Source organism: Symsagittifera roscoffensis, chromosome 1 (assembly GCF_963678635.1).
Source record: "Symsagittifera roscoffensis chromosome 1, txSymRosc1.1, whole genome shotgun sequence".
Lineage (NCBI taxonomy): Eukaryota > Metazoa > Xenacoelomorpha > Acoela > Convolutidae > Symsagittifera > Symsagittifera roscoffensis.
Window position 1 is genome coordinate 27,996,428 of NC_087062.1, and position 27,010 is coordinate 28,023,437.

At 35.5% G+C, this 27,010-nt stretch overlaps 1 protein-coding gene across 1 annotated transcript; it reads right to left on the reverse strand.

Annotated features, from left to right (window-relative positions):
- Positions 1–4,544: 4,544 nt before the first annotated feature.
- On the reverse strand, positions 4,545–25,209 carry LOC134842184 (tectonic-like complex member MKS1). Its single transcript, XM_063858406.1, has 15 exons — positions 25,119–25,209; positions 24,940–25,052; positions 16,039–16,097; positions 15,784–15,951; positions 15,429–15,580; positions 14,734–14,890; positions 14,390–14,477; positions 14,141–14,263; positions 13,313–13,435; positions 8,117–8,196; positions 7,893–7,962; positions 7,644–7,754; positions 7,296–7,429; positions 6,896–6,981; positions 4,545–5,248 (listed from the first exon to the last, which is right to left on the reverse strand). The coding sequence occupies exons 1-15, from the start codon at positions 25,193–25,195 to the stop codon at positions 5,077–5,079; spliced, it is 1,713 nt and encodes a 570-aa protein (XP_063714476.1). The 5' UTR covers positions 25,196–25,209; the 3' UTR covers positions 4,545–5,076.
- Positions 25,210–27,010: the final 1,801 nt, after the last annotated feature.

Genomic DNA, 27,010 nt, shown 5'->3' on the forward strand with positions numbered 1-27,010 from the left:
ACGTGGTACCACTATTGCAGCCAAATTTGGTCAGGTTATGGTAGACCTGAAGCTGGAGGTCAAGTGAGAGCTTAACCTAACACACTATCATTGCCATGGCATGGGATCGAATACACGGTATAAAAGTAAAAACCAAAAAAATGGTCTTCAAACTGATGAGCCTATTTTTGTACATGGAAAATTATTATTGTAGTTTGCATGATTCAGCGTTAAAAAACAAAGCTTTCAATTTCAACCATATTTAAATAAACGGAAGAAGAGTGTTTTTGCGTGCTGAAGAACTCACGTGGTACGATGCAGCTGAGACAGACTAGCTTGCTGGAGGTCAAATTACATGTCAGAGACTGCCTTCTACCCCCGGGTAGAGTTATAAATCAATACTAAGATCAATACTAAGAATTTCTTAAACTCAGTTTATCTACAAGACAAAACAGTGGGAGTTTTTTTCTCTATAAAGATGTAAATAACAAAAAAATGGAATAAAAACAAAAAACAGACTAGATATAAAAAAACGAGCATTCAAAAATGTTGAGCATTCCATTTTGTATAACACTTCGTTTCAATCAATAATTTTCATAAGCAACTCCGGATCTGACCCCTCCCCCCATATTTTGACAAACACTGCTTCAGGGGTGTGGACTGGGGAGGCACTGGTGCAGTGTGTGATTGGGGACCAGTGTGAGAAACAGCCATGCAGTCACGCCGAGGCGGATGGGACCAACTTCTGCGTCATCCTAGGAACAGACACCAGGTGTCTCAAGGTATGCAATCTCTCTTTCTATTTCGGTAGCGGGTGATTTATCTGACGTGGTCATGAAAAGACGTGTTTTCATTTATAAAATCGAAGCATGAACAGCTTCAATTTAGACTGCATTTTTTCTATGTCCATCCTTTTCAGGCGCACCCGCGTGCTTCCATCAGCAGCCAAGTGCAGTTTGAGAAAGAGTCATTCACCATCTTGGCCACTTACTACGGGGAGTTCAGTCTCTACTTCATAGTCACAATTAAGAGCCCACAATTGGAGTTCGAACAGGATCAGGTACGGGCCGGATTTAGAGTCAAAGAGAGTAGAGAGGGGAGGGGAGGGGTGTTTTGGGTGGGCTAGAGATTCTTTCTCCTTAAAATTATTTCTGGCTGTCAAAACTTCAACTTCACATACTTCCAATTTACAATTTGTTTTGCGCCATTCAAATGTTACAGACGAGACTTATTTTTTGCGGTTTTAGGTGCACTATTTTTGAGGGGGTTGCCTTTCAAAAAAAAACAATTAAACACTTTTTAAAAACCGCTCCTCTTCTCCATCAGAAAAATCCTGCACACGACACAGCCTTTTTTTCTTGTTAAAGCCAATTTCTAACCAATAAACGCTGGCTCGCATATATATTGATCAAAACTATTTCCGATGAAGCTTAAAATTATTAATTCAATTATTTTTTTTTCATCAGGAGAATAACGAAAATGAAGACGGGGAAGGAGGAGGAAGGGCGAGGAAGTCATTTTCTGTGACAGACGAATCCTTTGTGTCGCAAAAATGGACCCTGCAGGTGTCGCAAAGCATGTGAAATGACTTGATCGCCATTACAACTTGCACTAAAAGAAATTTGAAGATAAAAATAAAATTTAAGATTTGCACTCAGTGAACAGCCCAGCCGAAAACGAAATGAGCTGAGCCAGGCATAAAATATTTTAATGGAGTGAAGTTTTTCTGAAAAAAATGAATAAAAACTTAAGCTGAAGGAGATTGCTGTTTTCGGTAGTTATGGAACAAATTCCAGTATTTCGCTCAAGTTTTGTGCAATTGAAAACAATTTGATCAGAAAAAAATTGTGCAAAAAAATGTTGTTCCTGCCCCTCTTCAATAACCTTTTTCCATTATTTTCCCGCTTTTGGTTTGCATTGTTTCTGTTTCCCACAAGTAATTTCTTGCTTAAATCAACTTTACTTCTGTTCTTAAACTTGCAGCCACCGTAAAAATGTTTAAGAAAGTTTTTCAATCTCCTGCAAACCCAAATTTTTAGCAATGATACAGATATGAAAACATAGTGATTCATGAAAGGTTTTTTTCAGCGCTGATGAGTAAAATAGACTGCAAAATAATTGGACGAAAAAACTATTCTTTTTTTAAAATCAACAATAATTATCCGAGAGAGTTTAACCCAGTTAATAAATTTTTTCAGGTTCAGATTGCACAGAAGTTTTTCACGTGATTTTGCACAATTTTCATTTTTGTAATAGAAGAGCAAAATTGGTTTTCATTTGCGCAAATGAATCCGAAATGGAGTTGAAATGAAATCAAAGTTCAAACTGCAAAAAAAAACAATTTCTGGCGTGATCAATCCAGTTCAACTTATATAAGTGATAAATTGTTTCTTTCATTAACAATTGAATTTAAAACGAAATCAATGATGTATTTACTTGAAGAGAATAAAAGCAAGCGACAATGTAGTAAAATTGTCTGCGGTTTTAAAGATACAAATCAATGCCAAAATCGGAAAAAAAAAGTTTTTTTTTTCGTTTAGGAAAAAAGTAGCATTGTCTGTATTCATGATCAGTTGAGGAAAATTAACGGTCTGTCCAGCGTAAGTGAAAACTCTTAGTCGAAATTTGAATTGATTCCAAGTTAAAGAGTCAAGATTAGACAAAATAACATCTCTAAATTTTACATTTTAACGCAGTGGCGAAGCTGAGCTTCGCACCACTTGCGATACAAAACAAGAAAGCCGCTAGGTCAGAAAAAAAATTCGAAAAAGTCGGAAAAAACTAGGCTAAATTTGAAATTAAATAAGCATGCCAAGTCGATAAAAAAGGCCAAAATCATTAGCAAAAAAACAAGGGTAGTAACATAGCAAATATCAGAAATAAATCAGAACAATAAAAGCAACTATTTAAGCAAAAAAGAATCTTAAAAAACAACAATTCTACTATCTGACAAGTGAGTTGACAAAACATAAACAGACAAATAAGGAGCCGACAAATTTTTTGTGAAAGTGAATATTTCCAATCTGAAAAGAAACAGGTTCTGTCAGATTCAAACCCAGGGCCTTTGCCGTCCCAGGCGTCTTCGTTACCTCCAGACCAAGTGTGCCGGAGACGCAAAGTAGTTAGAATTAAAAAGGAACTGAGCCTAGATTTACCACTACTTACTTTTACCATTCTGCGCCTCAAGTTATTAACGGGGAAAAAAGCCTGGTCGCAGAAACGTCAAACACCATCGCAAGATCGAACAGTTTGCCTGGCTTTGATCTTCAAGAACCTGTAATCTTAAGGACGAATTTGAACATGTAGTTTGACAAACTACAAACACTTAAATACTCGATTTATTCAGAGTAATTGTTTTTAAGTTTATTTTACTAACTTTGTTATCAATGACTAAGAGCAACTAATCCCCGCCTTGCGGGTCTAATTCAATCTTATTATTATCATTTCATTACGATTTCCCAAAAAACAGGACGATTTTCAGAACTTAATATCTCGAATAAAATTTTGTCTTTCCGGCGTTTTTACAGTTTTTTATGCTCACATCATTTTTTTCCATACCCTTTTAATAGTTTAAATTTTAGTTTTGTGAAAGTTGTTATCAGAGGTTAATTTACATCCAAACATCTTTGACAAGCTTCAGAAGAATGAAAATTAGTTTTGTCTTTAAAATCAGACAGCATGGCAAAAGTTTTTTTTATATACTTCAGGTAAACTTCTTTGCGATCATTCAGATTTTTATTTTTTGTCCATATTGCCTCTTTTACCTTGAAAATAGCCAATAGGAACGTTGAAAATGTACTCGAGACCAAAAACATTGACCGCACTTTTGAAGTATTTTGGATTTATTTCTAAACATAATTATCACCTTAAATTTGAATTTTAAAAGAAGCTACTATTGATTAGTTTGTTGCAACAAAACGATAAAAAAAACCTTCACGCGAGTTAATTTTCTGTCAGGAATTAACTAGGGAATTTGATACTCATTTGAGGAGATTCCTAGTACGTGTTTTTTTAAGTTGTTTTCTGTATTTCGGATTGAGCAGGGTAGTTTTAGATAAAAAATCACTGACTTTGTTTAAAAAATAGATGCCCTTTAAGCTCTTTGAATTTCTAAAACAAATTCTACTTTCGTATTTGGAGAAAGCTATTTACGTCACTTTCAGTAGATGAATTTATAACACTTTAAATGCACACTTATACTTGGGATTTCGATTGGAAAAAAGTTGACATCGCAGTAGGACACTACGCTTCGCTTGTAAATACATTAATTCTCATAAAACATTCTACCAAGCAGCAAACCTTTGCAATTTCGAGCAAAAAACTGCAAATATTCTTTCAAGTTAAGCAAGCAACGTTGCTTTGAAAATGGCTGAGCTTTTGTCTTAGTTTGCACCACTGACCATCTGTTCCTCAATCATACCTTTTACCGACTCGAGTCCACAATGAGATTAAAAATTGAGCAATTAACTACATTGAATCAAAGAGCGAAACGATAAGATTTTCTTGTGCACGCTCTTCAGCATTGATACTTAGCAAAATGAAAATGACTATTTGATGAAAACGGATCAATATAAACATGAATTTATCAAATCGTTTGTTTAGTACAAATTTACACTATTTACAGTTATCTATCCTGTTTATTCCGACCAGCGACGAAGTCAAACAGGAACTCGTATTTGGGTGATACATTACCACTCGGAGACATCACAAATAAACATCAGGGGGTTGATGATAGATCATATTCAAGCACTTTCAGTCAGTCTTTTCCCAAAAGTTTAATCAGTTTTGACTATTTTGAAGTTTTCGCTTTTTATAGCGAAGAGTGGATAAAAGGTGGAGACACTTTCAACGATACGAAAGAAGTTTTAGAATACGCCATTAGCAATCATTAGAAAGCCAAATTAGCATCCTAACTCACTTCTTCCAAATCCAAAGACGACAAATTAACAAACACTTATTCCTTAAATTTTTTGTTTTCCCTAAAACCTACTGTGGTCGGAATATTCTATATTACTTGCACAGAAACTGGCAATTTGTTTTCCTTCGGTAATCGCCTTTGTTGTGATTTTTCATAGTATTTCTCTTCTGAAGGTCGCTTCACTTGAGCACTCCTTCTCTAGCAGCTCTCAATTTGTTGCGAGTCTTGATGAATGTGTCCAGAACACTCTGTACTGTTTGCTGCATACTGTGTCCCCCCAGTCTGTCAATCATATTCATCGTCGTCTTTTTCTTACTTCTCTCTTGTTGGAACTCCTTGTCGAGGAAAAGCCTGCAATCACTCTCAATGTTAACTAATTTGATTGGAACGACAATAAAAGACTTAAGCTCGACTGGCAACAACTTATACTCTAAATAACCTTTCAATATGCTTCAACAACAATATTATTGAAAATTATTTAAGTGACCGGAAACATTATGTTGAGCATGGCGTTGAAATATCAGCTGTTAAACCAATCAGATTTGGTGTGCCCCAAGGCTCGGTTTGGGGCCATTACTTTTTCTATTATATAAACAATAAACCTGATTTATACAATAATTCAAATGTTGTTATTTCTGCTGATGACACCACAACATATATAATGATTTTCGTAATAGTAATAATGAGCTCGAAAATAATGAATTTTTTTCTTGATTTGTTAATTGGTTTGCAAACATCGGTTGACCACCATAATGAAGGATTAATGTGTATCTGTTCACATTGGGAAAAAATTGAACTTCACAACGACACAAATAAGCATTAGCGGTCTCATGCAAACAAACCAATTACTAACTGCTCATGACCTTTACACGGCTGAGTTATACGACAGACATAACTCTCAAAACAATTTGCTTGACTTGTCGGGGCTATCCAACCGGCGTGTTAGCTTAAGGATTTTTTATTATAATAAACAACAAATTCAGCTACACATCAATCACAAATAGGCTTAGGATTCTCTATAACTTTTTGCTCGCAAAATGATCTAGTTATTTTTGACAAAAAAAATTAGTTGACGAAAAGGATTTTCAGAAAAGGTTTCAAATATTTAAAATTAGTTTTTTAAGTCTTAGAAAAAAGGGATATTAATAATTTGCTGTTCTAAAACCTTCATTCTATTAGACTTGATCCTCTTTTCTATAACTTTTTTCAGCGTTTACTACGCGATGAGCTAAAATCATCTTTGAGAAACTATCTAGGCATTCTGTAAATTTTGTTAACTAGTGTTTGTAATATATAGCTAAATACTTCAACTAACTTTTGCATGAAAGTTGTCTCAACCAGCAAAAAGAAGAATTTAAGGTTACTCCCCCTATATTGCTTTCAACGGAACTGCTGTTGTGCCACTACAATACTACATGCGTTGTTTCGGTTTGTTCCGACTTTCGAAGGTGTCGGAATGATCGTGCTTGTGGTGTTTTTTCTCCAGACCAAATTCGATATGTTTACTAGCCAATTTGAACAGAATTTTTATATCATCTGAAAACCCGTGATGTCTTGAGCTCAATTTAAAAACCTGCGATCTACTTTGGGACAATCTAAGCGCGAGATATTTCGTGCTTTTAGCGCGCGTAGGTAGCTATTTAATCCGCTCATAAATAGGTTCAAATTTGATTGATGCAAAATATTTGATGTTTTTAATGCGTTGATAGAGTTGTTTTTTTTTTGATAATTTTTTTTTCAATTGATATTTTCAAAATTTATTTCAACGACGTTGAAGGGCAGTCAGAACAATCAGGGCTTTGCGCTGATACGAGCAGTCTTGTCATTCTTGTCTAAGTATTGTTGCTTCACTGCAGGCAACCCGACATAACTACTTAGAGGCAGAGAAATTTAGCCACTTCACCGCCGCCCCTACTTCATTTTGTGAAGATTAATTGACACAAAACCACTATTTGGCATCAATCGAGAGAGAATTTGGTGATAGTATGAATGACCTACTGGCTCTGCATGATTGTGTTGAATCGCAGCTTGACAGACCCCGTAGCCTCAGTCATCATCCCATACTTGCTCAACACCACTCCATCCTAAAATTAAGCATAACACACTAGTCTCTACACAAATTTATCACATTTAGATTTGGAAATTCGTATTACGATTTGGAATTGTTTAAAAGATGAAACAAATTAGCGCATTCTTATAAGCTGACCAAACCAAAATATTGCCAAATATATGGATATTACAAAAGCATCACAGCTGCGAAAATTCAACACCAGCAGGCTATCGATACATTTTGACGACTAGATGGAGCCTATTTAGTAGGAGACTTTGATACTTTGTCTTGCATGAAACAGATGGCGTGAAAAATTTCAGTGGAAAAATTCCAGCTTTGGATGCTAGCCTGTGAAGTTGGTTTGGATACGAAAGCGATGTCCTCTAGTTCGGGGGATCCTCCGACGAAGAACCTCCTTAGCTCCGAGGAGAGAGACCCGTTGCCCAGAGGACGCCAACAGGACACTTCTGTTTCAATCACGCCTGCAATTAAAATCACAACAAAGTAATGCTTTAATAATACACGAAAATTCAGCTCAGCTCATCAACGTTAAAGATATCTTGTTACTTTTTTAAACATCACAAGAGACGTATAATAACGAATAGCCATAACTTGGTCAAAAGCAGACTACATTATTCATACTGGTATAGCATACAAGAAAAAATAATCAATTCTCTTTAAAACAAGGCTACATGCCTGGAGTGGCTGGTAGTTTCACCCAACCGTAACCCTCGGTTCTGAATCGGAGCCACTGGTCTATGGATAGCACTTCTATGAACAAAGTCGGCCACTCCGAGTGGATTCCGTCTGAAGCACAATTCACAGTTGAAATACTTAAAATCCTACATCATGCACCTACCCTACCTCATTTTGAAGCAACTAAACTACTACCAGGGTTGGTACAAATTGTTACATATTCAATCAATCTCAAAATGATGAGCTAACCTGAGTCTTCCGAATCGTTTCTGAAGAAGAGTTCGAATTCCATCGGAAAGCCAAAGTTACTCACTTCGTCCTGGAACAGAATACAGAAACAGGTTAAAGATGTTTGAAAAAGGACGCAGTCACATTCAAATTCGCGTCTCTCACCAATCTTGTCATATTTTCAGCCGCGCCTGTTTAAAAATGTTTAAGTTGCTGCAACAAAATAGACTTGTTTAATATCTTGCCTTGCCATTAGGAGCTACTCGCTTGTTGCACCTCTGAGTTACTCCTGTGATCTGACATGAGTTGGGATCAGCCCACCAACCTAAAGCAGACAATTCTTCAACCCTCAAATTTTGATAAAAAAATGAATAAGAAGACATTAGTCTACATGGAAAAACTATACTTTTACAGAAACTAAGTACAACAAATGTAGACCAGCGATGTATTCATGAACTTGATTCCTTGGATAAATAACATAACCAATAGACAGTTGGAAAAGAGTCAAATAACACAAGTAAACAAAAATACCGAATTATACATTTATAAAGGAGCAGTCCGAAAGAATGTATTATTTTACACAGAGGCTTCGCATCACTTGCGATTAAACACAAACATATAAAGTCGAGAAAATGGAAAAGGTTGAAAAAAATAGTTCTACCAAAAACTAAATTTTCGTATGTATGAATAGAACTTGATTCTAGGCTAACATGGCGAAATTTGAGCATTAAATTAGTAACGGAACAAAACTTATGAAGAGGAAACAAAGCCTACAATCTTTGAGGAGACATAAGTTGAGCAGAAAAAAAACAAGATCTCATACAAAAAAATCTTTACAGTTTCAAGTCACACCAAAAACTAGAATGAACAAGAGTTGGACTTTAATTTACAATGGAAGTTGCTTACAGCACACGAAAAGAAAAATCTGTGAAGTTGCAACTAAGACGACAACCTTTGAGCAGGCACGTTTTGCGCCGAAAAAAAATGTTAAAAAGTTTTTTTTTAAAGTTTGAAATCCACCTCCCTGAACCTACATAGAACAACAATTGCACTTGCAAAGAAAAGTTGCTTCCAGGTTAAACAAGAAGTGTGCTGTGGCAACTAAGCCGACAAAACTTTCAGCATAATGGAAGTCCAACATTTAATTTTTACCAATTTTTTTTTTTCAATTGCCAACATACTGAAAAAAAAACAAGGTCCGACCGAGTCGAACCCCAGACCAGAGGGTAAAAACGCGACGGCGTTAACTCTAGGCCAAGTGGGAAGAAACCTAGGGTTGCGAAAGTTCATAAGCAAAGCAAGATAAAGAAAAATGGTATACAAAAACGGCTGTTTTATGAAATTTGAAAAAAAGTGCCCTTAAACCTTCCCAAAACAGCCACCGAGATTTTCATATCTAAAAATTGAGTTTCCCAGTCAACTTCACATTATGTGGTCTTAACTTTCAATAAACTTCTAGTCATGAGCTTGTGATATTCTCTTTTTCTAAGACAGAGGAGAAGCAGCGCTTCGAAAACACAAGCTAGCCAGAACACGAAAAAATCAGCTTTAAAATGAAAGAAGAAAAAGCCTCGAATTGGTAAATTTTGCTAGGTATCGGATGCGAAACTGCGACCTCGAGATTAGGAATCTGACGCACTGCACTCACCGCCAGGGTTGCTTAATTATCGCCAAACACCAGTCACAAAAAAATCAGCTACATATGCTAAAAAATTGCCGATGCCATGCAGCAAAAGTGGCACCAATTACAAATAGACACAACTATGCATATATTTATTTGAACACAGAGGCGAAGCTTTGCTTCGCAAACAATAGCCAGATTACGAAAAAAAAGCAGCTCTATAAAGTGCGATAAGAAAAATTAGAAATAAGCCTCGAATTAATAAAAAAAAAAGCTGCGTCTGAGATTCGAACCTGCGACCTAGAGATAAAGAGTCTCACACACTAACCAGTCAGCCACGGAAGTTTAATATGAAACACACATTAGCCAAAAATAAAGCAGAGAACAGATGCTATGCAATTTCCAAAGCTGCAGGTCGTGATTATAGGGAAAATTGCCACCAAATGAGCAATTGTATTTGCGAGTTCCATCAGGAAAAAAGTTCGTACAAACACTTCATTCTCGCTAAACCCCGAGTAAGTAATAAATTAAGCCTTTCAAAATAGCCCTAGCTCAATTAACCTTAAATAATCAAAACTAAACTAATAAAACTAATACTGAGTTCGAAAACGTCCGCAATCAAGTATGACTAGTTTACAAAAAACTCACCAAAGAAAATAGAAGGTAATATTAGCATCAGAAAACTTGCCAAGCAGTAACAAAGCCGAAAATACCTGAGCAGAAACCTTTCAAGGCGAAAAAATTTCAAAAAAAGGCTTTAAAAAAGTTATAGAAACACCCCATCCCTCTCAATGCACACCCGCGCACACAAAGACATTTTTAGCCCATGAAACGACACAGGGAGGCAAAGAAGTCAATATGATATTGGCCGAAAACTATTATTAGAGAAAAAAATTTTTAAAAATAAAACTTGAAAAATATATGAGAGTAAAATTACACCATACTAAAAAAGAAAAATTCCGAGGACGGATATTTGAAATATTAACATGCTCAAAAAAAAATCTGTAGCAGTATTTTCAACAGAGAGACCAGATAAGTCCTGTGAACAAAGTTTTTTTTCGGGGAAAAAAACCAGTACACGATTGCAATACCCTTGTCGGAAAGGTAATTAGAAAAACTTGGCACAATTTTAGATAAAATTTTTTTTCTCCTACGGCGACTCAAAAAGAGGCCTCAAAACTGAAATATTGTAAAACAAAATCTTTTAAGCCAAATGAAGAGAAAAAGAGCAGATTAAACAAAAAAAATGACAAAGAAATTGGAATTGGTAAATTTACAAACAACAATAAAAACAAATTAGCGTGTAACGCACCTCCGGTGCTTCAAATTTTTAACAACTCATAAAAAACCGCATATATTGGAAAAAAGATTTGCATCATTTGAGTGTAAACTGACAACACCCAATTACAGGGTTCGTAACCGCAAATTTAGCTAATTTTTTTATTCAAGATTTTTTAATATAAATCTTGAAAAACCTTTAAATTTTGTGACGTTTTATTTAGCTTCTTTGAAAAAATCTACAAAGAACTACAAAACGTCATATCTCGGAAACTAAAAGCAATGAGCAGTCGCACTTGGACGCAAGATTTGCAATTCCTGAGAGTACTCTTACAGTACCCAACTACAACGTTGGGAAATTCAAATTTTGAGAAACATCAACCTTAAGTTTTCTTAAAAAGTTTTTTTTTGAAAACCAGAAAAAAAACGTCACATCTCAAAAACAACCAAGATTTAAGAAGTCTTATTTGAAAGCAAAATTTGCAATCCTAGACAGTACGCTGACAGCACACAACTACAGGGTTGGGAATTTCATTTTTGTGAATTAATTTCTAATTTTAGTTTTCAGAAAATTTCCGAAAAAAATTACAAAAATCGTCGTATCTCTTGAAGTAAAACGATTTGAGCATTCCTAACTGAAGGCCGAATTTGCAACTCCTGAGAATACTTTTTTTAAAAAATCACAAAAAAACGTCATATCTTGAAACCTACAAGGTTTTGAGCAGTCATATTTGGAGGCAAAACTCGCAGCTCCTGAGAGTAGCCTGACAGAGCCTCACTACAGAGATGGCAATTTCAAAATTTGTGAAATTTTTTTATATCTAAGCTCTGTAAAAAATTAAGAAAAACCTAAAAACCGTCATATATCGAAAACTACCAGGATTTGAGCAGTCATATTCAGAGGCAAAAACTGCAACCCCTTAGAGCTCCGTTCCCTCATAATTTTTAACAACAGGATTGAGATCTTCAAAGTTTTGGAATTTTTTAAAGTCTTTTTTTTTTGAAAATTTTTGAAAAAATCATAAAAAACGTCACATCTCAAAAATTACAAGCATTTGAGCAGTCATATTTGGAGGCAAAATTCACAACTCCTAAGAGTACCTTGGCAGAGCCTCACTGCAGAGATGGGAACTTCAAATTTTGTGACAACTTTTATAACTTAGTTCTCTGAAAAATTTTGAAAAAAATCCTAAAACAACGTCACATCTCGAAACTACAAGCATTTGAGCGGTCATAATTGGAGGCAAAATTCGCAACCCCTGAGAGTTCCCTCACAACTTCCAACAACAGGATTGAGATATTAAAACTTTAAGAACTTTTTAAAATCTGAGTTTTTGGAAAGTTTTTGAAAAAATTATAAAAAAAACGTCATATCTCAAAAACTACAAGGATTTGAGAAGTCAGATTTGGAAAAATATTCACAACCCCTGAGAGTACCCAGACAGCACCCAACTACAGGGTGAGAATGTCAAAAATTAAGAAATTTTTTCAAATTAAATTTCTAGACATTTTTGAAAATCTCGAAAATTGCCGTATCTCGTAAACTAAAAGGATTTGGTTATTCATATATGGAGGCCAGAATCGCAAAAACCTGAGAAAACCCTGACAGAATCCCACTATTGACTTGGTCATTTCAAACTTGATGAATTAAATGAATTTAAATCGGAAAATCGAAAACAAAAATCTTAACCATAGCATTATACGATATAGCTTAGACATGCAAAAATTATTTTGTTAAACATGCAAAAATAAAACGTTGAAAAAGCTTCAATATGGAGAGATAGTGAAGCCTGCATTTAAATATATAATAGATTGAACTGCGGTTTGAAACAAAAAGCTTTTTTGAGTTTATTTTATGAAGTAACACAGGCGAAGCTTCGCTTTTTTTTTTATTAGCCCCCGGCCTGCTCAGTGCAGGACCAACCGTGGGGGAGGGGGAGATGTCATCCATTTCGCCGCAGCCGGTCCCACCTTGAGGAGGCGGATGACACTGGGACCCCTCCAGCCGTGACCGAAGCGGGATTCGAACGCATAACCCTCGTGTTGAGAGACATGTGCCTAACCCACTCGCAAACACTTGCGAGAACACGATAAAAAGTAGTTCTATAAAGTGCAATAATAAAAATGAGAAATAAACCACGAATGAGTAAAAATTCGGCTACCCCTGGGATTAGAACCTGCGACCAAGAGATTAAGATTCTCACACACTAACCACTCAGCCACGGAAGCTTAATGGACACCAAACACTGGTCAGAACAAATAAAGCAGAGAACAGATGCTGTGCAATTTCCAATGCTACAGTGCAATTTCCAAATAAGTGAACACTTTTATTTGCGAGATAGGTTAGGAAAAAAGAAGGTTCGTAATAACACACTAAAGTGATCCCAAAATTAAAAATGGATCAACTGTGTAAACATATTACTAATCGAACGTCAAAGCATATTCTATCAAAAACGAAGGTGCCACCAAAAATTGTAAAAAAATTAGTCGTACTATTACACTACGCTCACTAGTGTACATATCGGACGGATGCTCTACTCACACATTGGTATGTCGAGGTAGTATTGCACGTATAAGCCATCGTACTCGAAGTCCTTGGCTGACACAATCTCCCCGAAGCAGTTCACTCTCAGCACTCCCGGTTGTGGCAGCTCGAACTGATTACCTAAAGCAAATAATAGTAATTTCATGCTTTACAAGTAGCACAGAATACGTTCCGACAGATCATCATAGCAAAAAAAAATTATATATTTTTGTACATTTTTATAGCTTACAAAGGAACTCTGACTTCATATTCTGCCTTTTTTGTCTTCATTCCATGCATTAATTTGGTTACTTTATAAATGTCGAATAAATCAAGCTTCCAATACGATATCAGAAATTGCCGGTTGCTGTGCAAATAGTAGAGAAAATTCCAAGCACAAGATTCCAATTTTGGTTAGTTTTTTCGATTGGCTAGGGAGAGACTCTACTGAGCTGCAAAAAGTTTCAAGACTCGAAAACACAAAAACGCATACAAAATTCCGCCCTTTAAGCAACCTTTTCTGATGCACCAAAGCCAATAAAAAAAAAACCTTTGAAGCAAAAAAAGCAAAATTATACTGAAATCTTGAAACTCAATTACCTACATCTTTAAAAAGTTGGAAACGGCTCTCTCAAACGGTGAAAACTCCGTGCCTGAGCATTCAAACAAAGTCCATGCTGAGGAAAAAACCGACAAAAATAAACAGTAAGAGCTTGGCAGTTACTGAGGTTTCATTATAAAGCGAGGTCACTTTCTTAAAAATTTGCTTGAAAAATTAGTTAGGGTAGAAAGTCTAGACGTGATGTGAAGCTCTAGAATTTCTAATAATCTCGCAAAAGAATTTACCTATCGCTTTGGTTTTGTGCTCCTGATGGCGGAGGTAGATGTCGTTCACCACCTTCTGTTCACGCAATTTCTCTTTCGCAGTGATCTCCTTCGACACATGTTCTATCGTGTACTCGTACACCTCTACAAAAAAAACATGAATCGATGTATCAAGATTGAGCATCTGAACAAACGAATTTTCTGCAAAATGACAGGTACTTAAATCAATCTGACAAAAAAAACATCCTGGACCAGTTAGAAGGGAGTTACCTCTGCGTTCTAGGTCGGATACAACAGAGTACGGAGGTCTGTGTCTGTTGAAATCTGGCGAGACTGTTATCACTCCAGCACTCGACATCTGAAACAAAATGACCGCTAATGACAATATTTGAAGTTGAGAACTTTTAACGTGAGCAAGGTTATCTTAACTAAAATCAGTGTTTAAAATTGATTTAATTTTAATTTTTTTATTGTTGTTTTTTCTTAAAACGTTTTTTTTTGAGAAACTAGCCAATCATTTTAAATCTAGTCACACAACGCAAAATGAGCAAGAGTCAATTGAAAGAAATTTATGAAGTTGACAGTAACTAACAAATCGTAGCGAAATGATTTACGTTAATAGAGCAGAGAGGGTATTCGTTCTCCTGCAGGTGTTCCATGCCTGGCCTGGTGAGGTCTGCAATGACATGGAATGTGGTCCCTCCCTGCTTCAAATAGTGCGTCTGCTCCTTCAGCGATTCACTCGGCTCCTCCACCACTTTGCGACCTCCACTGAAATAGACACTTCTCAATAAGATATTCTCAATTTAATATCCCCCCCCCCCCCAAAAAAAAAATTGGTGACTAAGTTTACCCTAAAGTGCATCTCATCATAGTTAGGCCACGACGTGAAAAACGATTTCTGTGATAACAAAAAACTAGCTTGAAATGAATTGTCAACGTCCACACTTTCCGAATCGTTTTCCCTCATCAAGAACATGTACATAAAACTTCCATTAAGTTGTCCAGTCCGAAACTTTCTCGATTAAACTTAGCATTCTGACTAAATACTCAATTTCAATTACACCTGGATGTGGTATAACATCGTACGAGCACTGCAAGATAAGCCATCAAACTGCTTTTTGCGGGAGACAGAGAAAGGAAAAGAGCCGACCTTTCGAGACAAGACCATCACACGCAAAGAGATTGCTAGATGCTCACATTGGCAGCTATCATTTCTCTCAACATCACTTTATAGCCAGCACCACATAAGAAAAAAACTACCATTTACGGTTTCTGAATGAACACCTGGCACGAATTTAATACTTACACAAAAGTAGGTTCTGATTTCTTAGACGTCTCATTTGCCTCGTTTTGATTTACATCTCCATTTTCTTTCGAATCTGCCAAGCGAATGTCAGACATTTTGTTAGCTAGATAAGACGGCTGCTCTTTCTCATCAGTTGTCATAGCACTTGTTGTCTAAATATACAAACAAATTTCAAGCAAAGGCAATCCTGAAGACAGTAATATCAAACTTCGTTGTAATTGACAGCATTTTTCAGCCAAATTCAGGCTTTCATTTTTTGTTACGCAAGGCTTCCTACGGAGTAAGAGTGTACATTATATCCTAACAACTCACACTCAAATCAACCAATGAATACCATTCGAAAATTGACACTCACTACTGTTTCCACAAACTTGTCTCCTGGTACATATGTGAACAACCTTCTATTGGGTCTTTTGTCCGGATCTCCCCCAAACTCATCAGAACACTTCTTGCGCATTTCCTTGAAGTGGTCGCCTTCTTGTAAGTCGCCATCTTGGATTGCAGCATAATGAGTTACCTCTCTCTAAAATAACAGAAGACGCTCCAAAAAACAATGGCTAAAATTAATACCCTATAATGAACAATTTGAAATTGAAACATAAAATCTTACGTGGCTAAATTTCTTTTCACAAAAACTGACCACAAGTTCTTCTACTTCTGATTTGGCACCTGAAACAATGCAAAAAAATTACTGCATGCAATTATGACAAAGAAAAAAGAGAGTGACGGGTAGCTATATGCACACAGCATGCCTTGACCGCATTAACTTGAAAAAATCAAATTTTCGGTAGAAAATTACTAGTAGGAGAGAAATTCAAAACAGTGAAACTAATTATAAGAGAAAATCAATAATCAATTAAACTAGCGTGTAACGCTTCTAGGGTACTTCGAACTCATAAAAAACCGCATATATTGGAAAAGAGATCTGCACTTTTTGAGTGTACTCTGACAGCACCCAATTACAGGGTTCGTAATTAGAAACTTTGCAAAGCTTTTTATTCAAGTTTTTGATACAAATTTTGAAGAACCATAAAATTTTGTGAAGCTTCATATAAATCTTTGAAAAAATTTAAAATGAACTAAGAAACGTCACATCTGGCAAACTAAAAGCAATTGAGCACCTTAAATTTTCTAAAAAAAAGGTCTTTTTTTAAAACCAGAAAAAATTTCAACCTTAAGTTTTCTAAAAAAGGTATTTTCTTAAAAACCAGAAAAAATCTCGAAAACTATCAAGATTTGAGCAGTCTTATTTGAAGGCACTATTGGCAATCTTTGATAGTACTCTGACAGCATACAACTACCGGGCTGGGAAATTCACTTTTGTGAATTATTTTGTAATTTGAGTTTTCTGAAATATTCCGAAAAAATCACAAAAATTGTCGTATCTCTTAAACTAAAAAGATTTGGGAATTGTCAATTGGAGGCCGAACTTGCAACCTTGAGATTAATCTGACAGCCTCCAACTACAGGTTAGAAGTTCAAATTTAGAAAAAAATACTTTTCGTGAAATTTTTTGAAAAAATCACCATAAACGTCATATCTGGATAACTACAAGGTTTTGAGCGGTCATACTTCGAGGCCAAATTTGCAACCATTGAGAATTCCCTCACATTTTCCAACAACAGGATTGAGACTTCGAAGTTGTGGAATTTTTTATCAAAAATTTTTTGGAAAATTTTTGAAAAAATCATAAAAAACGTCATATCTCAAAAACTATAAGCAATTGAGCAGTGATATTTGGAAGCAAAATTCGCAACCCCTGAGAGTTCCTTCACAATTTCCAACATCAGGATTGAGACCTTCAAGATTTAGGAATTTTCAAAATCTAAGTTTTTTTGAAAAAAATCATAAAAAACGTCATTTCTCGAAAACTACAAGGATTTGAGAAATGGGATCTACTTAACAATCTCCCCCCCCCCTATGGTACCTACTTAAAAATCTCCACCCCTATAAATAAATTCAGTAAAATTGCACTGAGCTTTCTATTGAGAATTCTAATTTTCGTGCATTCTGATTGGTCGAAAAATCGACCAGTTTGATCTACTTAACTTTTTCTTGAAAGCGGTGCAGATTGCTAAGTAGATCCGAGAAATGAGATTTGGAGGCAAGATTCGCAACCCCTGAGAGTACCCTGACAGCCTCCAGCTATAGGTTGATAATAGCAAAAATTGAGATTTTTTAAATTTAATTTTCTAGAAGTTTTTGAAAAATTTCGAAAATTGACTTATCTCGTAAATTAAAAGGATTTGCTTATTCATATATGTAAGATAGAATCGCAAAGCCTAGGAAAACTGAGAGAATCCCACTATTGGGTTGCTTATTTCTTAACTCGATGAAATAGACGCTGAATTTAAACTGAAAAAATCTTAACCATTGCAATATACGGTATAGCTTGGACGTGCAAAAATTCTTGTTAAACATGCAAAAATAATCCGCTGAAAAATCTTAAGCATGGAGAGATAGTGAAGCCCGCATTTAAATATATAATAATAGATTTTGAATGAAGCAATACAGTAATCGTAGATAATACAGTAAATCGTTGAAAACTACACAGAGAGGAAAAGTTGAGATTCGCACTAATCGAAATCCAAAATTGAACGCAAACATTCATACGGCACGTTATCAAATCTTATTTCGATGAGTGAAACAGAAAAAAAAACAGAAAGAACTATTATAAACCTTTCCTCAAAAACTCAACAATGACGCAAGCAACATAGGCTACCGATGAAACAAAAATATGATGATAAAAAGCGATGAAACAAAAACCAGACCATTAAATTTCTTAAACACGGCAAAACTCAACAGTTTTAAATATAAATTTTGAACGGTGTCCCACCCTTGAACCCCGCATATTTGTCCTATGTTTACATCCACTATTTTATCACCCCATAACAAGATAACCCACAGCAAACTGAACCTTCTAATACCCATATTTTTTTTATTCACTTGATGCATTTATTTCCTCAAAAACAATAGCCTTTCGATAAGCTAAAGAAATAAACTCTCGTTCACTCGTTTAAAAAAGAAAAGAGATAACCTATTGAAAGCAACAAAGGACGTTTGTGAAAATTATATTGGTGGACCTTCTAAAAGTGGAAAAATCAAAAGCATTAACTATACAAAAATTAAATTTCAAACTATTACCCGTGAAATTAGTAGTATTGGACCTACCTATCAGAGTAAGATTTTTCTGGTGAGTAGTCTATCATAATATAACCAAAAGTCAGAGTTGTTAACCACAATTTACATAACTACTTCCAATTACAGTGAAAGTTGCCTAAATTGGGACGACAGTTCATGCTTTGGAAGAAAGGTCAACAAAAGTCAAGCGGAAGACTAAATTGAGCTTTCCCAAAAAAGAGACCAGTTTCTATGTAGATCGAGAAAACCCGAGGCATTAGCATATTAGCTCAAGCGCTTTACCACTATACTGACTGGAAGAAGGTTAAGAAGTCTCGTCAAACCATGTAACCTTATCTTTCAAAGGCCAACAAATACTAGCAATATCAGGCGGCGAGTATTATCTTAAACGCACGAAAAAAAACCTCTACGAACTGGCACTGCTTTAAATAAACAACAATTACAGATCGCGAAAACTTTATTGAAACGAGGTGTGAAAATAATCTTGTTTTTTTTCTATGGGAAACCTGATGCTCGAATATTTCTTGAAAAATATTGAGTATCTGCGCAATAAAAATACCCCAACCCTCGCAGTTGCCGGCGTAATTCAGCCCATTACAGACATTGTCACTCAACTAGCCCTATTAAAAAAACGAGAGAAAATGCGCAACGCAAGCGTAAGTAACAATAACACGGTTTACCAGTCTCCCAGCAATTCAAAAAATTTTCAAGATTTGAGAGTGGAGAAAATGACCACGAGAGAACTACTTTATTCGGCAAACCTGAAACGCTAGGTGTGCTAGAAAAATTTTTTTGGTAGGCTGACAGAATTTTCAAAGTCGCTCCTAAAATTTTTTTAGAAACTTTACTGAACAAATGATTATCTTTCAGAAATGGCCGCCGCTTGCATATATGCGTTCTTAACAAGTAAAACGGAAAAACCTACCTCAGTTTCTTAGAAGCCCTAAAAAACTAACCCCTGATAGCAGGCCTGGAAAAATGTCACTGCAATTTAATCAGGCAGCTATTCAAGCGTTTCAGAAAAATATCCGTGTATCCGTGAGTCCAAGCTGTCTAGATGGTTCTTCCATCTTACTCAAACTTATATGGGAAGAAATGCGTACTCGGAGAAAATAGTACAAAAAACCACTACATTTGCATCAAAATTTAGAATAAAACCTTCACTGGCTTTTGAAAAAGAACTGGAAGGTCTTAAGATAAAAAATTGAGGAAATACAAAAAGAATGCGATCGCACCTTAGATGAATTGGATGAAATTGATGAGCTTTGACTTTACTTTGGACTCAATTACAAAAGAAGTTTCGCCCCGAATCGAGAACTCCTATTCCAAGTTCAATATGCAATCAAAATAATGCTGCAGCATCGTGTTTCGCCGGACAACACACTGAAGAGGGCTTGCATTATGGTAAATAGTCATACTCCGTTCACTGTCCGTTCAAAAACTCAGTTTATTTTTGCCTTGAGTGGGCACTAACGACTAACTTATAAAAAATAAATAGTGAAATCGTAGCAAAAAAAGTGTAGAATAGTATGCATGTTTACAAAGAAAAAACTGATTTGCATTTTTTTCGCGCTATGACGAACTAAAGCTAAAGGTTTCTCCATGCGTTCTTTGTTCATTTTCTTGAATTAAAAACTTAATTGCCAGCGTTTTTGAGGAAAATCTACCCTGGTAGTCTTGACTCGCATTTAAAAAATTTATTTCTGGAAAGAAACGAATACGTAAAATTTCTTTTTCAAATTTGGAGATCCATTAAAGGTTCCCCGACCATCAATTCAAAAATCAAGAGCAATCTGGTTCTCAAAACGTTTCACTGGCATTCCCCGCTGAAAGAAAACTTCTAGAAGCTTCGTATAAGAGATTTTGCACAAGAATCAAGCCAATTTCATACGCCATGTGGTCAACAGCAATTAAAAAAACTGTTAAGAGAAATATTCAAAAAATCAACCCACCAAAAACGAGTTCAAGCATACCCAAAATTATTTCCGTACAAAAAAGATTGATGTTTTCCCCAAACGTGATCAATTCCCAAAAAAAATAAACGATGGCTCCATCCAGCGTTCTGTGCCTCTGTTTAAGTACGTAAAAAGATTTAAAAAAATATGAAGTCCACAGTAATTGATTGAAAACAGCTCAGCAAAATCAACCGAAATCATTTGACTAACTAAGATTACTAGCGGGAGGATAGCAAGCAATTTGGTTTTAGAGTTCCGGCCAACATTGCTTAAGTTCAACAGATGACACTAGCCGACAAAAGGAAACACGTCAGCTGATCATACATCTCGACAAATAGCAGAAGCTGAACTGCAAAACTTGCATCTTTGGTGTTCAGGACCCTCTTGGTAGCAGATAAACCAAGTTTGTATTCCAACACAACCTAAAATTCTCGAAGCAAATGGAAAGAAGACCGAAATCAGACAGTCATCTATCCGACGAAAGTATCATGTTCTAAGGAACTATGCAGAAAACTTACAAGCAGCAAAAGCAATCAGGACTCGGAAGAAATAGGCCATAGCCGCTTAAAAATGAACAACATAGTAGCAAAAAAATAAATAATGGAAACTAGCGTAAAACGCATCTCCGGTACTCATGATAAACCGCATAAATTGGAAATAAGATCTGCATTCTTTAAGTGTGCTTTGACAGCACCCAATTTCAGGGTTCGTAATTAAAAATTTTGCAAAGATTTTATTCAAGTTTAAAAAACTATAAAATTTTGTGAAGTTTTTTATTAGTCGTTGAAAAAATTTAAAATGAACTAAGAAACGTCAAATCTGGCAAATTGAGCAGTCGTATTTGGACGCAAGATTTTCAACTCCTGAGAGTACTCTTACAGCACCCAACTACAATGGTGGGAAATTCAAGATTTGAGGAACTTCACCTTAAGAAGTATTTTTTTTTGAAAACCAGAAAACATTTCATATCTCAAAAACTACCAAGATTTGAGCAGTCTTATTAGATAGCAATAATCGCAATCTTTGAAAGTACTCTGACAGCACACAACTAAAGGGTTGGGAATTTCACTTTAGTGAACTATTTTGTAATTTGAGTTTTCTGAAAATTTCCAAAAAAAATTACAAAAATCGTCGTATCTCTTGAAGTAAAACGATTTGAGCATTCCTAACTGAAGGCCGAATTTGCAACTCCTGAGAATACTTTTTTTAAAAAATTGCAAAAACATCATATCTGTAAAACTGCAAGGTTTTGAGCAGTCATATTTGGAGGCAAAATTCACAACTCCTGAGAGTACCCTGAAAGAGCCTCACTACTGAGATGGTAACTTCAAGTTTTATTTAAAAAATTATACCCAAGTTCTCAGAAAATTTTTGAGAAAATCCTAAAAAACGTCATATCTCGTAAACTACAAGATTTTGAGCAGACAAATTCAGAGGCAAGATAAGCAACCTCAACAGAGTACCCTCACAGATTCCAATAACAGTATTGAGATCTTCAAAGTTTTGGAACTTTTTAACATCTAATTTTTTTTTGAAAAGTTCGGAGAAAATCCTAAAAAAAGTCATATCTCAAAAACTAAAAAGATTTGAGCAGCCATAATTAGAGGCAAGATTCGCAACCCCTGAGAGTACCCTCACAAAATCCAACAACAGGACTGAGATCTTCAACGTATTTGAATATTTCAAAATCGAAGTTTTTGAAAAATTTTTGAAAAATCATAAAAAACGTCATATCTCGAAAACTACAAGGATTTGGTTATTCATATATAGAGGCCAGAATCGCAAAACCTGGGAAAACTCTGACAACATCCAACTATTGGGTTTCTAATTACAAAATTTGAAGAAATAAAAACTGAATTAAAATGGGAAAATTGAAAAAACCTTAACCATTGCAATATACGATATACCTTAAACGTGAAAAAATTCTTTTGTTGAAGATGCAAAAAAAAAAAACGTTGAAAAAGCTTAAACATAGCGAGATAGTGAAGCCCGCATTTAAATATATAATAGATTTGATAGAAGAAAATAAAACAAAATAGGAGACGGGTAGACAACATAATCAAATTAACTAGCGTTTAACGCACCTCCGGTGCTTCGAAACTTTTCGACAACTCATGACACAACATCTGCAAACTTTTAGTGTACTCTGACTGCACCCAATTACAGGGTTGGTAATAACGAAATTTTTAATTTTTTTAAATTCCCATTTTAAAAGCGTCATCTCGAAACGTTAATGCGCCTCAGCAGAAATTTGGGGACCAGATTTGCAACCACTGAGAGTCCCTGAGAGCACCCTACTTTAGGGTTAGGAATTCAAAATTTTGTGAATTTTTTTAAACCTAAGTTTCCCAAAAATTTTTTTTAAAAAACGTCTTTTTTTTCGAAAACTAAAAGGATTTGAGCATTCATATTAGGAGGCAAGATTTGAGACGCCAGGGTGTACGCTGACGGTGTAGGTTGTATCTTCGAGTTTGTAGTTTCAAATTTTTTGAATTTCTTTGTAGATAAGTTCTTTGAGAAATTTTGAAAAAACATCTCGGAATCTAAAAGCATTTGAGCAGTCGCGTTTAGCAGTCGCATGTGGCAAGATTTGCAACTCTTTAGAGTACCCTGACAACAACGAACTATTGCGTTGGAAATTTCAAATTTTGAAAAATAATTAATTTTAACTTTCTGAAAATTTCAAAAAAATCACAATAAACGTCACATCTCGAAAACTACAAGGATTTGAGCAGTCATTTTTGGAGGCAAGATTTGCAATCCCTGATAGTACTTTGACAGTACCCAACTACAGGATTGGGATTTTCAGATTTTTAAAAAATAATAATTTAAGTTTTCTGAAAATTTCTGAAAAAATCACAAAAAAACGTCATATCTCGCAAACTACAACGATTAGAACAGTCATATTTGGAGGCAAGATTTGTAACTCCTTAGAGTACTCTGAGGGCAACCAACCACAAGGTTGGGAATTTCAAGTTTTGAGAAATATTTAATTAAAATTTTCTGAACATTTTTGAAAAAATCATAAAACACATCATATCTCGAAAACTACAAGAACTTGAGCAGTCATTTTTGGAGGCAAGATTCGCAATCCCTGATAGTACTCTGACAGTACCCAACTACAGGATTGGGATGTTCAGATTTTAAAAAAATAATAACAATTTTAGTTTTCTGAAAATTTTTGAAAAAATCACAAAAAACGTCATATCTCGAAAACTACAAATAATTGAGCAGTCATACTTGCAGGCAAGATTCGCAATCTTTGAGAAAACTCTGACAGGTTCTAATTAGAAGGTAGGGAATTTCAGATAATTGAAAAAAAAAAAATTTAAGTTTTCTGAAAACTTTTGAAAAAATCACAAAAACGTCATATCTCGAAAACTACAAAGAAATGAGAGGTTATATTAGGAGACAAGATTCGCAATCTTTGAGAGTACTCTGACAGGACCTAACTACAGGGTTGGGAATTTCAGATTTTTAAAAAAAATCACAAAAAACGTCATATCTCGAAAACTACAAGGATTTGAACAGTCATATTTGGAGGCAAGGTGTGTAATCCCTTAGAGTACTCTGACAGTACCCAACTACAGGGTTGGAAACTTCAAGTTCTGTAAATTATTTCATTTGAAATTTCTGAAAAAAATCTCAAAAATTATCTTATCTCGTTAACTAAAATGATTCGGGCATTCAAAATTGGAGGCCAAATTCGCAACCCCTAATTCGATATTGGGCTGCTTAATTTAAACTTGGTAAATAACCACTAAAATCAAATTGGAAAATCGAAAAAAAAATTAACCATGGCAATATACGATATAGCTTAAACATGCAAAAATAATACGTTGAAAAAGCTTAAACATGGCGAGATAGTGAAGCCCGCATTTAAATATATAATAGATAGATTTTTAAAAAGCAGGTATACAGATAGACAGACTTAATTTGGCCTCGAAAAAAATTACTGAAAAATTAATGACCTTGCGGAAAACTAAAGGAAATATTTTCTTAAGCATTGCAATATATGATATAGCTTAAACATGAAAAAATTCTTTCGTTAAACATGCAAAATTATTATGCTTAAACATGGGAGATAGCTGTCACTAGAGCATTTAAATGTAGTATAGATAGATAGATAGATTTGGGATTGATAAATTTACAACCAACATAATAAAAATAAAATTAATATGCAATGGTGACCACTTCTACAGTGATCAATTTCTGTAGAGCTGATTATAAGCCCGACAAAAAGTCTGTATTCCGATTCAATTTGTTCGCAGCTCAAACAAAAAACCCTTGCAAGTCCCACTTTCGCAACATATCGTTGCCATTTCTTTGCTGATCACAGGAGACAACCATTATTCTTCAAGAGAACGTTCGGAATTTGAAAAAATGTGCGTTCTATAAGAAGACAAGTGCGTCACCTTGTTGAAGTTCTAGGAACTTTTCTTTGGCAGATAACTTTGTCCCTGTTTCAGACTCTGCTCCATCTCCAGTATTAAATACTGAAGCTGCTGTCAATTTTTTCAAGGTAACCCTAAAATAAAACGATATGATAATCATAGCAAGTGCAAAAAGATTTAAGGCCAGTTTTTGTACGCACTTTATTTTCAAATTCCCGATAGGATCTTTGGAGCGGTAATGTGCATTTTGCTTTTCGCCACTTCTATATCCCAGCATTTAAAATCTGAAATAGATATCATCGTTTTTATCGACGCGAATGAATCGTCTGATTGAGTACCAACACTCTCTCACACACAAAAAAATATACACATACACACACACACACACATACACACACATACACAGATACATGCACACGCAAATGAGAAATGTGTAAAATTCATAAAACTTACTATTTCTATCTTAACCAGTATAAACCTGATTGAAAATCTGTCAATGTATAATATCGAGGAAGCTTGGGCCTATTTTAAAAGCGTCATCGAACCAATTCCAGAAAAGTATATACCTAAAACTAAATCCGTCCAATCAAACATGAAGTCAGATCCGGTTACTTTAAGCCTGTTGAAAAATTTAAGGCTGTTGAAAATTAATGTGGAAAAAAGAAGGGCTTGAGGTAAATTTCGAAGAAACAATCGTATATTTTACTTAATTAGCTACAAACAGAAAAGAAATTGAATGACCCCAGAAATCAGAGCCGAGTATCTGACAGAAAAAAAATATATCAGAACAGACTAAGACGAACCCCAAGAAATTCTGGAAAAAAGTTCGACAGAAAACGGTTTTGACTGAATCAATACCAGCAATTGTTTAAACAGACGACAGATTAACAACAACACAACCAGGCAAAAAACATTACTCTCTAGTTTCTTTGCAACAATTTTTTGTGGTGAACCAAATGGAACTTGGACTTTGCGAGACTCTGTGGTCACGGACAAAATAAACAAAGATTTATTTTTAGGCAAAAATTATTATTGATCAATTAGAAGATTTGAACGCATCAAAATCCCCCACTCCGGATTGTGAACACCCCATGCTACTTCTTGAACGGCTTAAGAATTCGCAGACACGGAAGTACATAAAGACGGGGGAAAAAAGCTAGGTCCTAAAAAGACTGGCTAGCATCTAAACACAGCTTGACATGCTTTTAACCGTCTCTACCAAAGCCAGTTCAATGTGTGGTCCGTGATCATCGTGTCGACTAAGTGTTTTAGGTGTTCAGAGACCTAACCATCGGGGCATTCTTATTTCTAGAGTGGGGAAGGGGTATTTTGGTAGTAGCCTTTAAGCTGTAACACGGTTTGTAGTCTCCTTTCGCAAGTAAACCAATTTGCCTCCAACTGAATGAGTAACAAAAACACAAGAGATAGTGTCCCTGACCCTTGAGCCAATGGTTATAGGTCCTATTTTTCCTAGACTCATATGTGACTTGAGTAGGCGACTGTTACAGTGTTTTTTATGGCGCTACTGGGTGTTTTTACGACATCAAGACTACGGGATCGAATCCACTTGACACAGCTCCGGGCTACAAGCCCATTCTCGAGTACCGATGAAACGGTTCAACTGGAACGTGTCCACCTTCTGGTTGTACCATGATAGCTTTTTAAGTAAACTTGATAAAACTTCCCAGTGCGCTTTCCGACACGAGGCCTAGCTAACCGAGCAGCAAAAAACAGGTAAAAGACAAAAAGAGAAAAAAAAACAGAGAGATGATGGATCGATTCCTAGATGATCTAGAGAGCTTATGAAGAAGAAGCGATCCAGAGGAATCAACTAAAAGTAGAAACTTCAGCATAGCTTCGAAATTCATTGATGGGGTGAAAAGCGACGAAATGAGAACGATGTTGGCAACATACTAGAAGCTTTCGAAGGATAATGCGCCAACCCCAGAAGAGATGAGACAGAACTCTAGAGAGCTTATGTTAATGAAACCGATGATATACTCATTTTCATACAGTAGGAACCTGCAAGGAGGAAGCCAACAACAGAGGTAGTCTTGGTTAAAGCCAAGAGGCTATACGGACAAATGAAAGT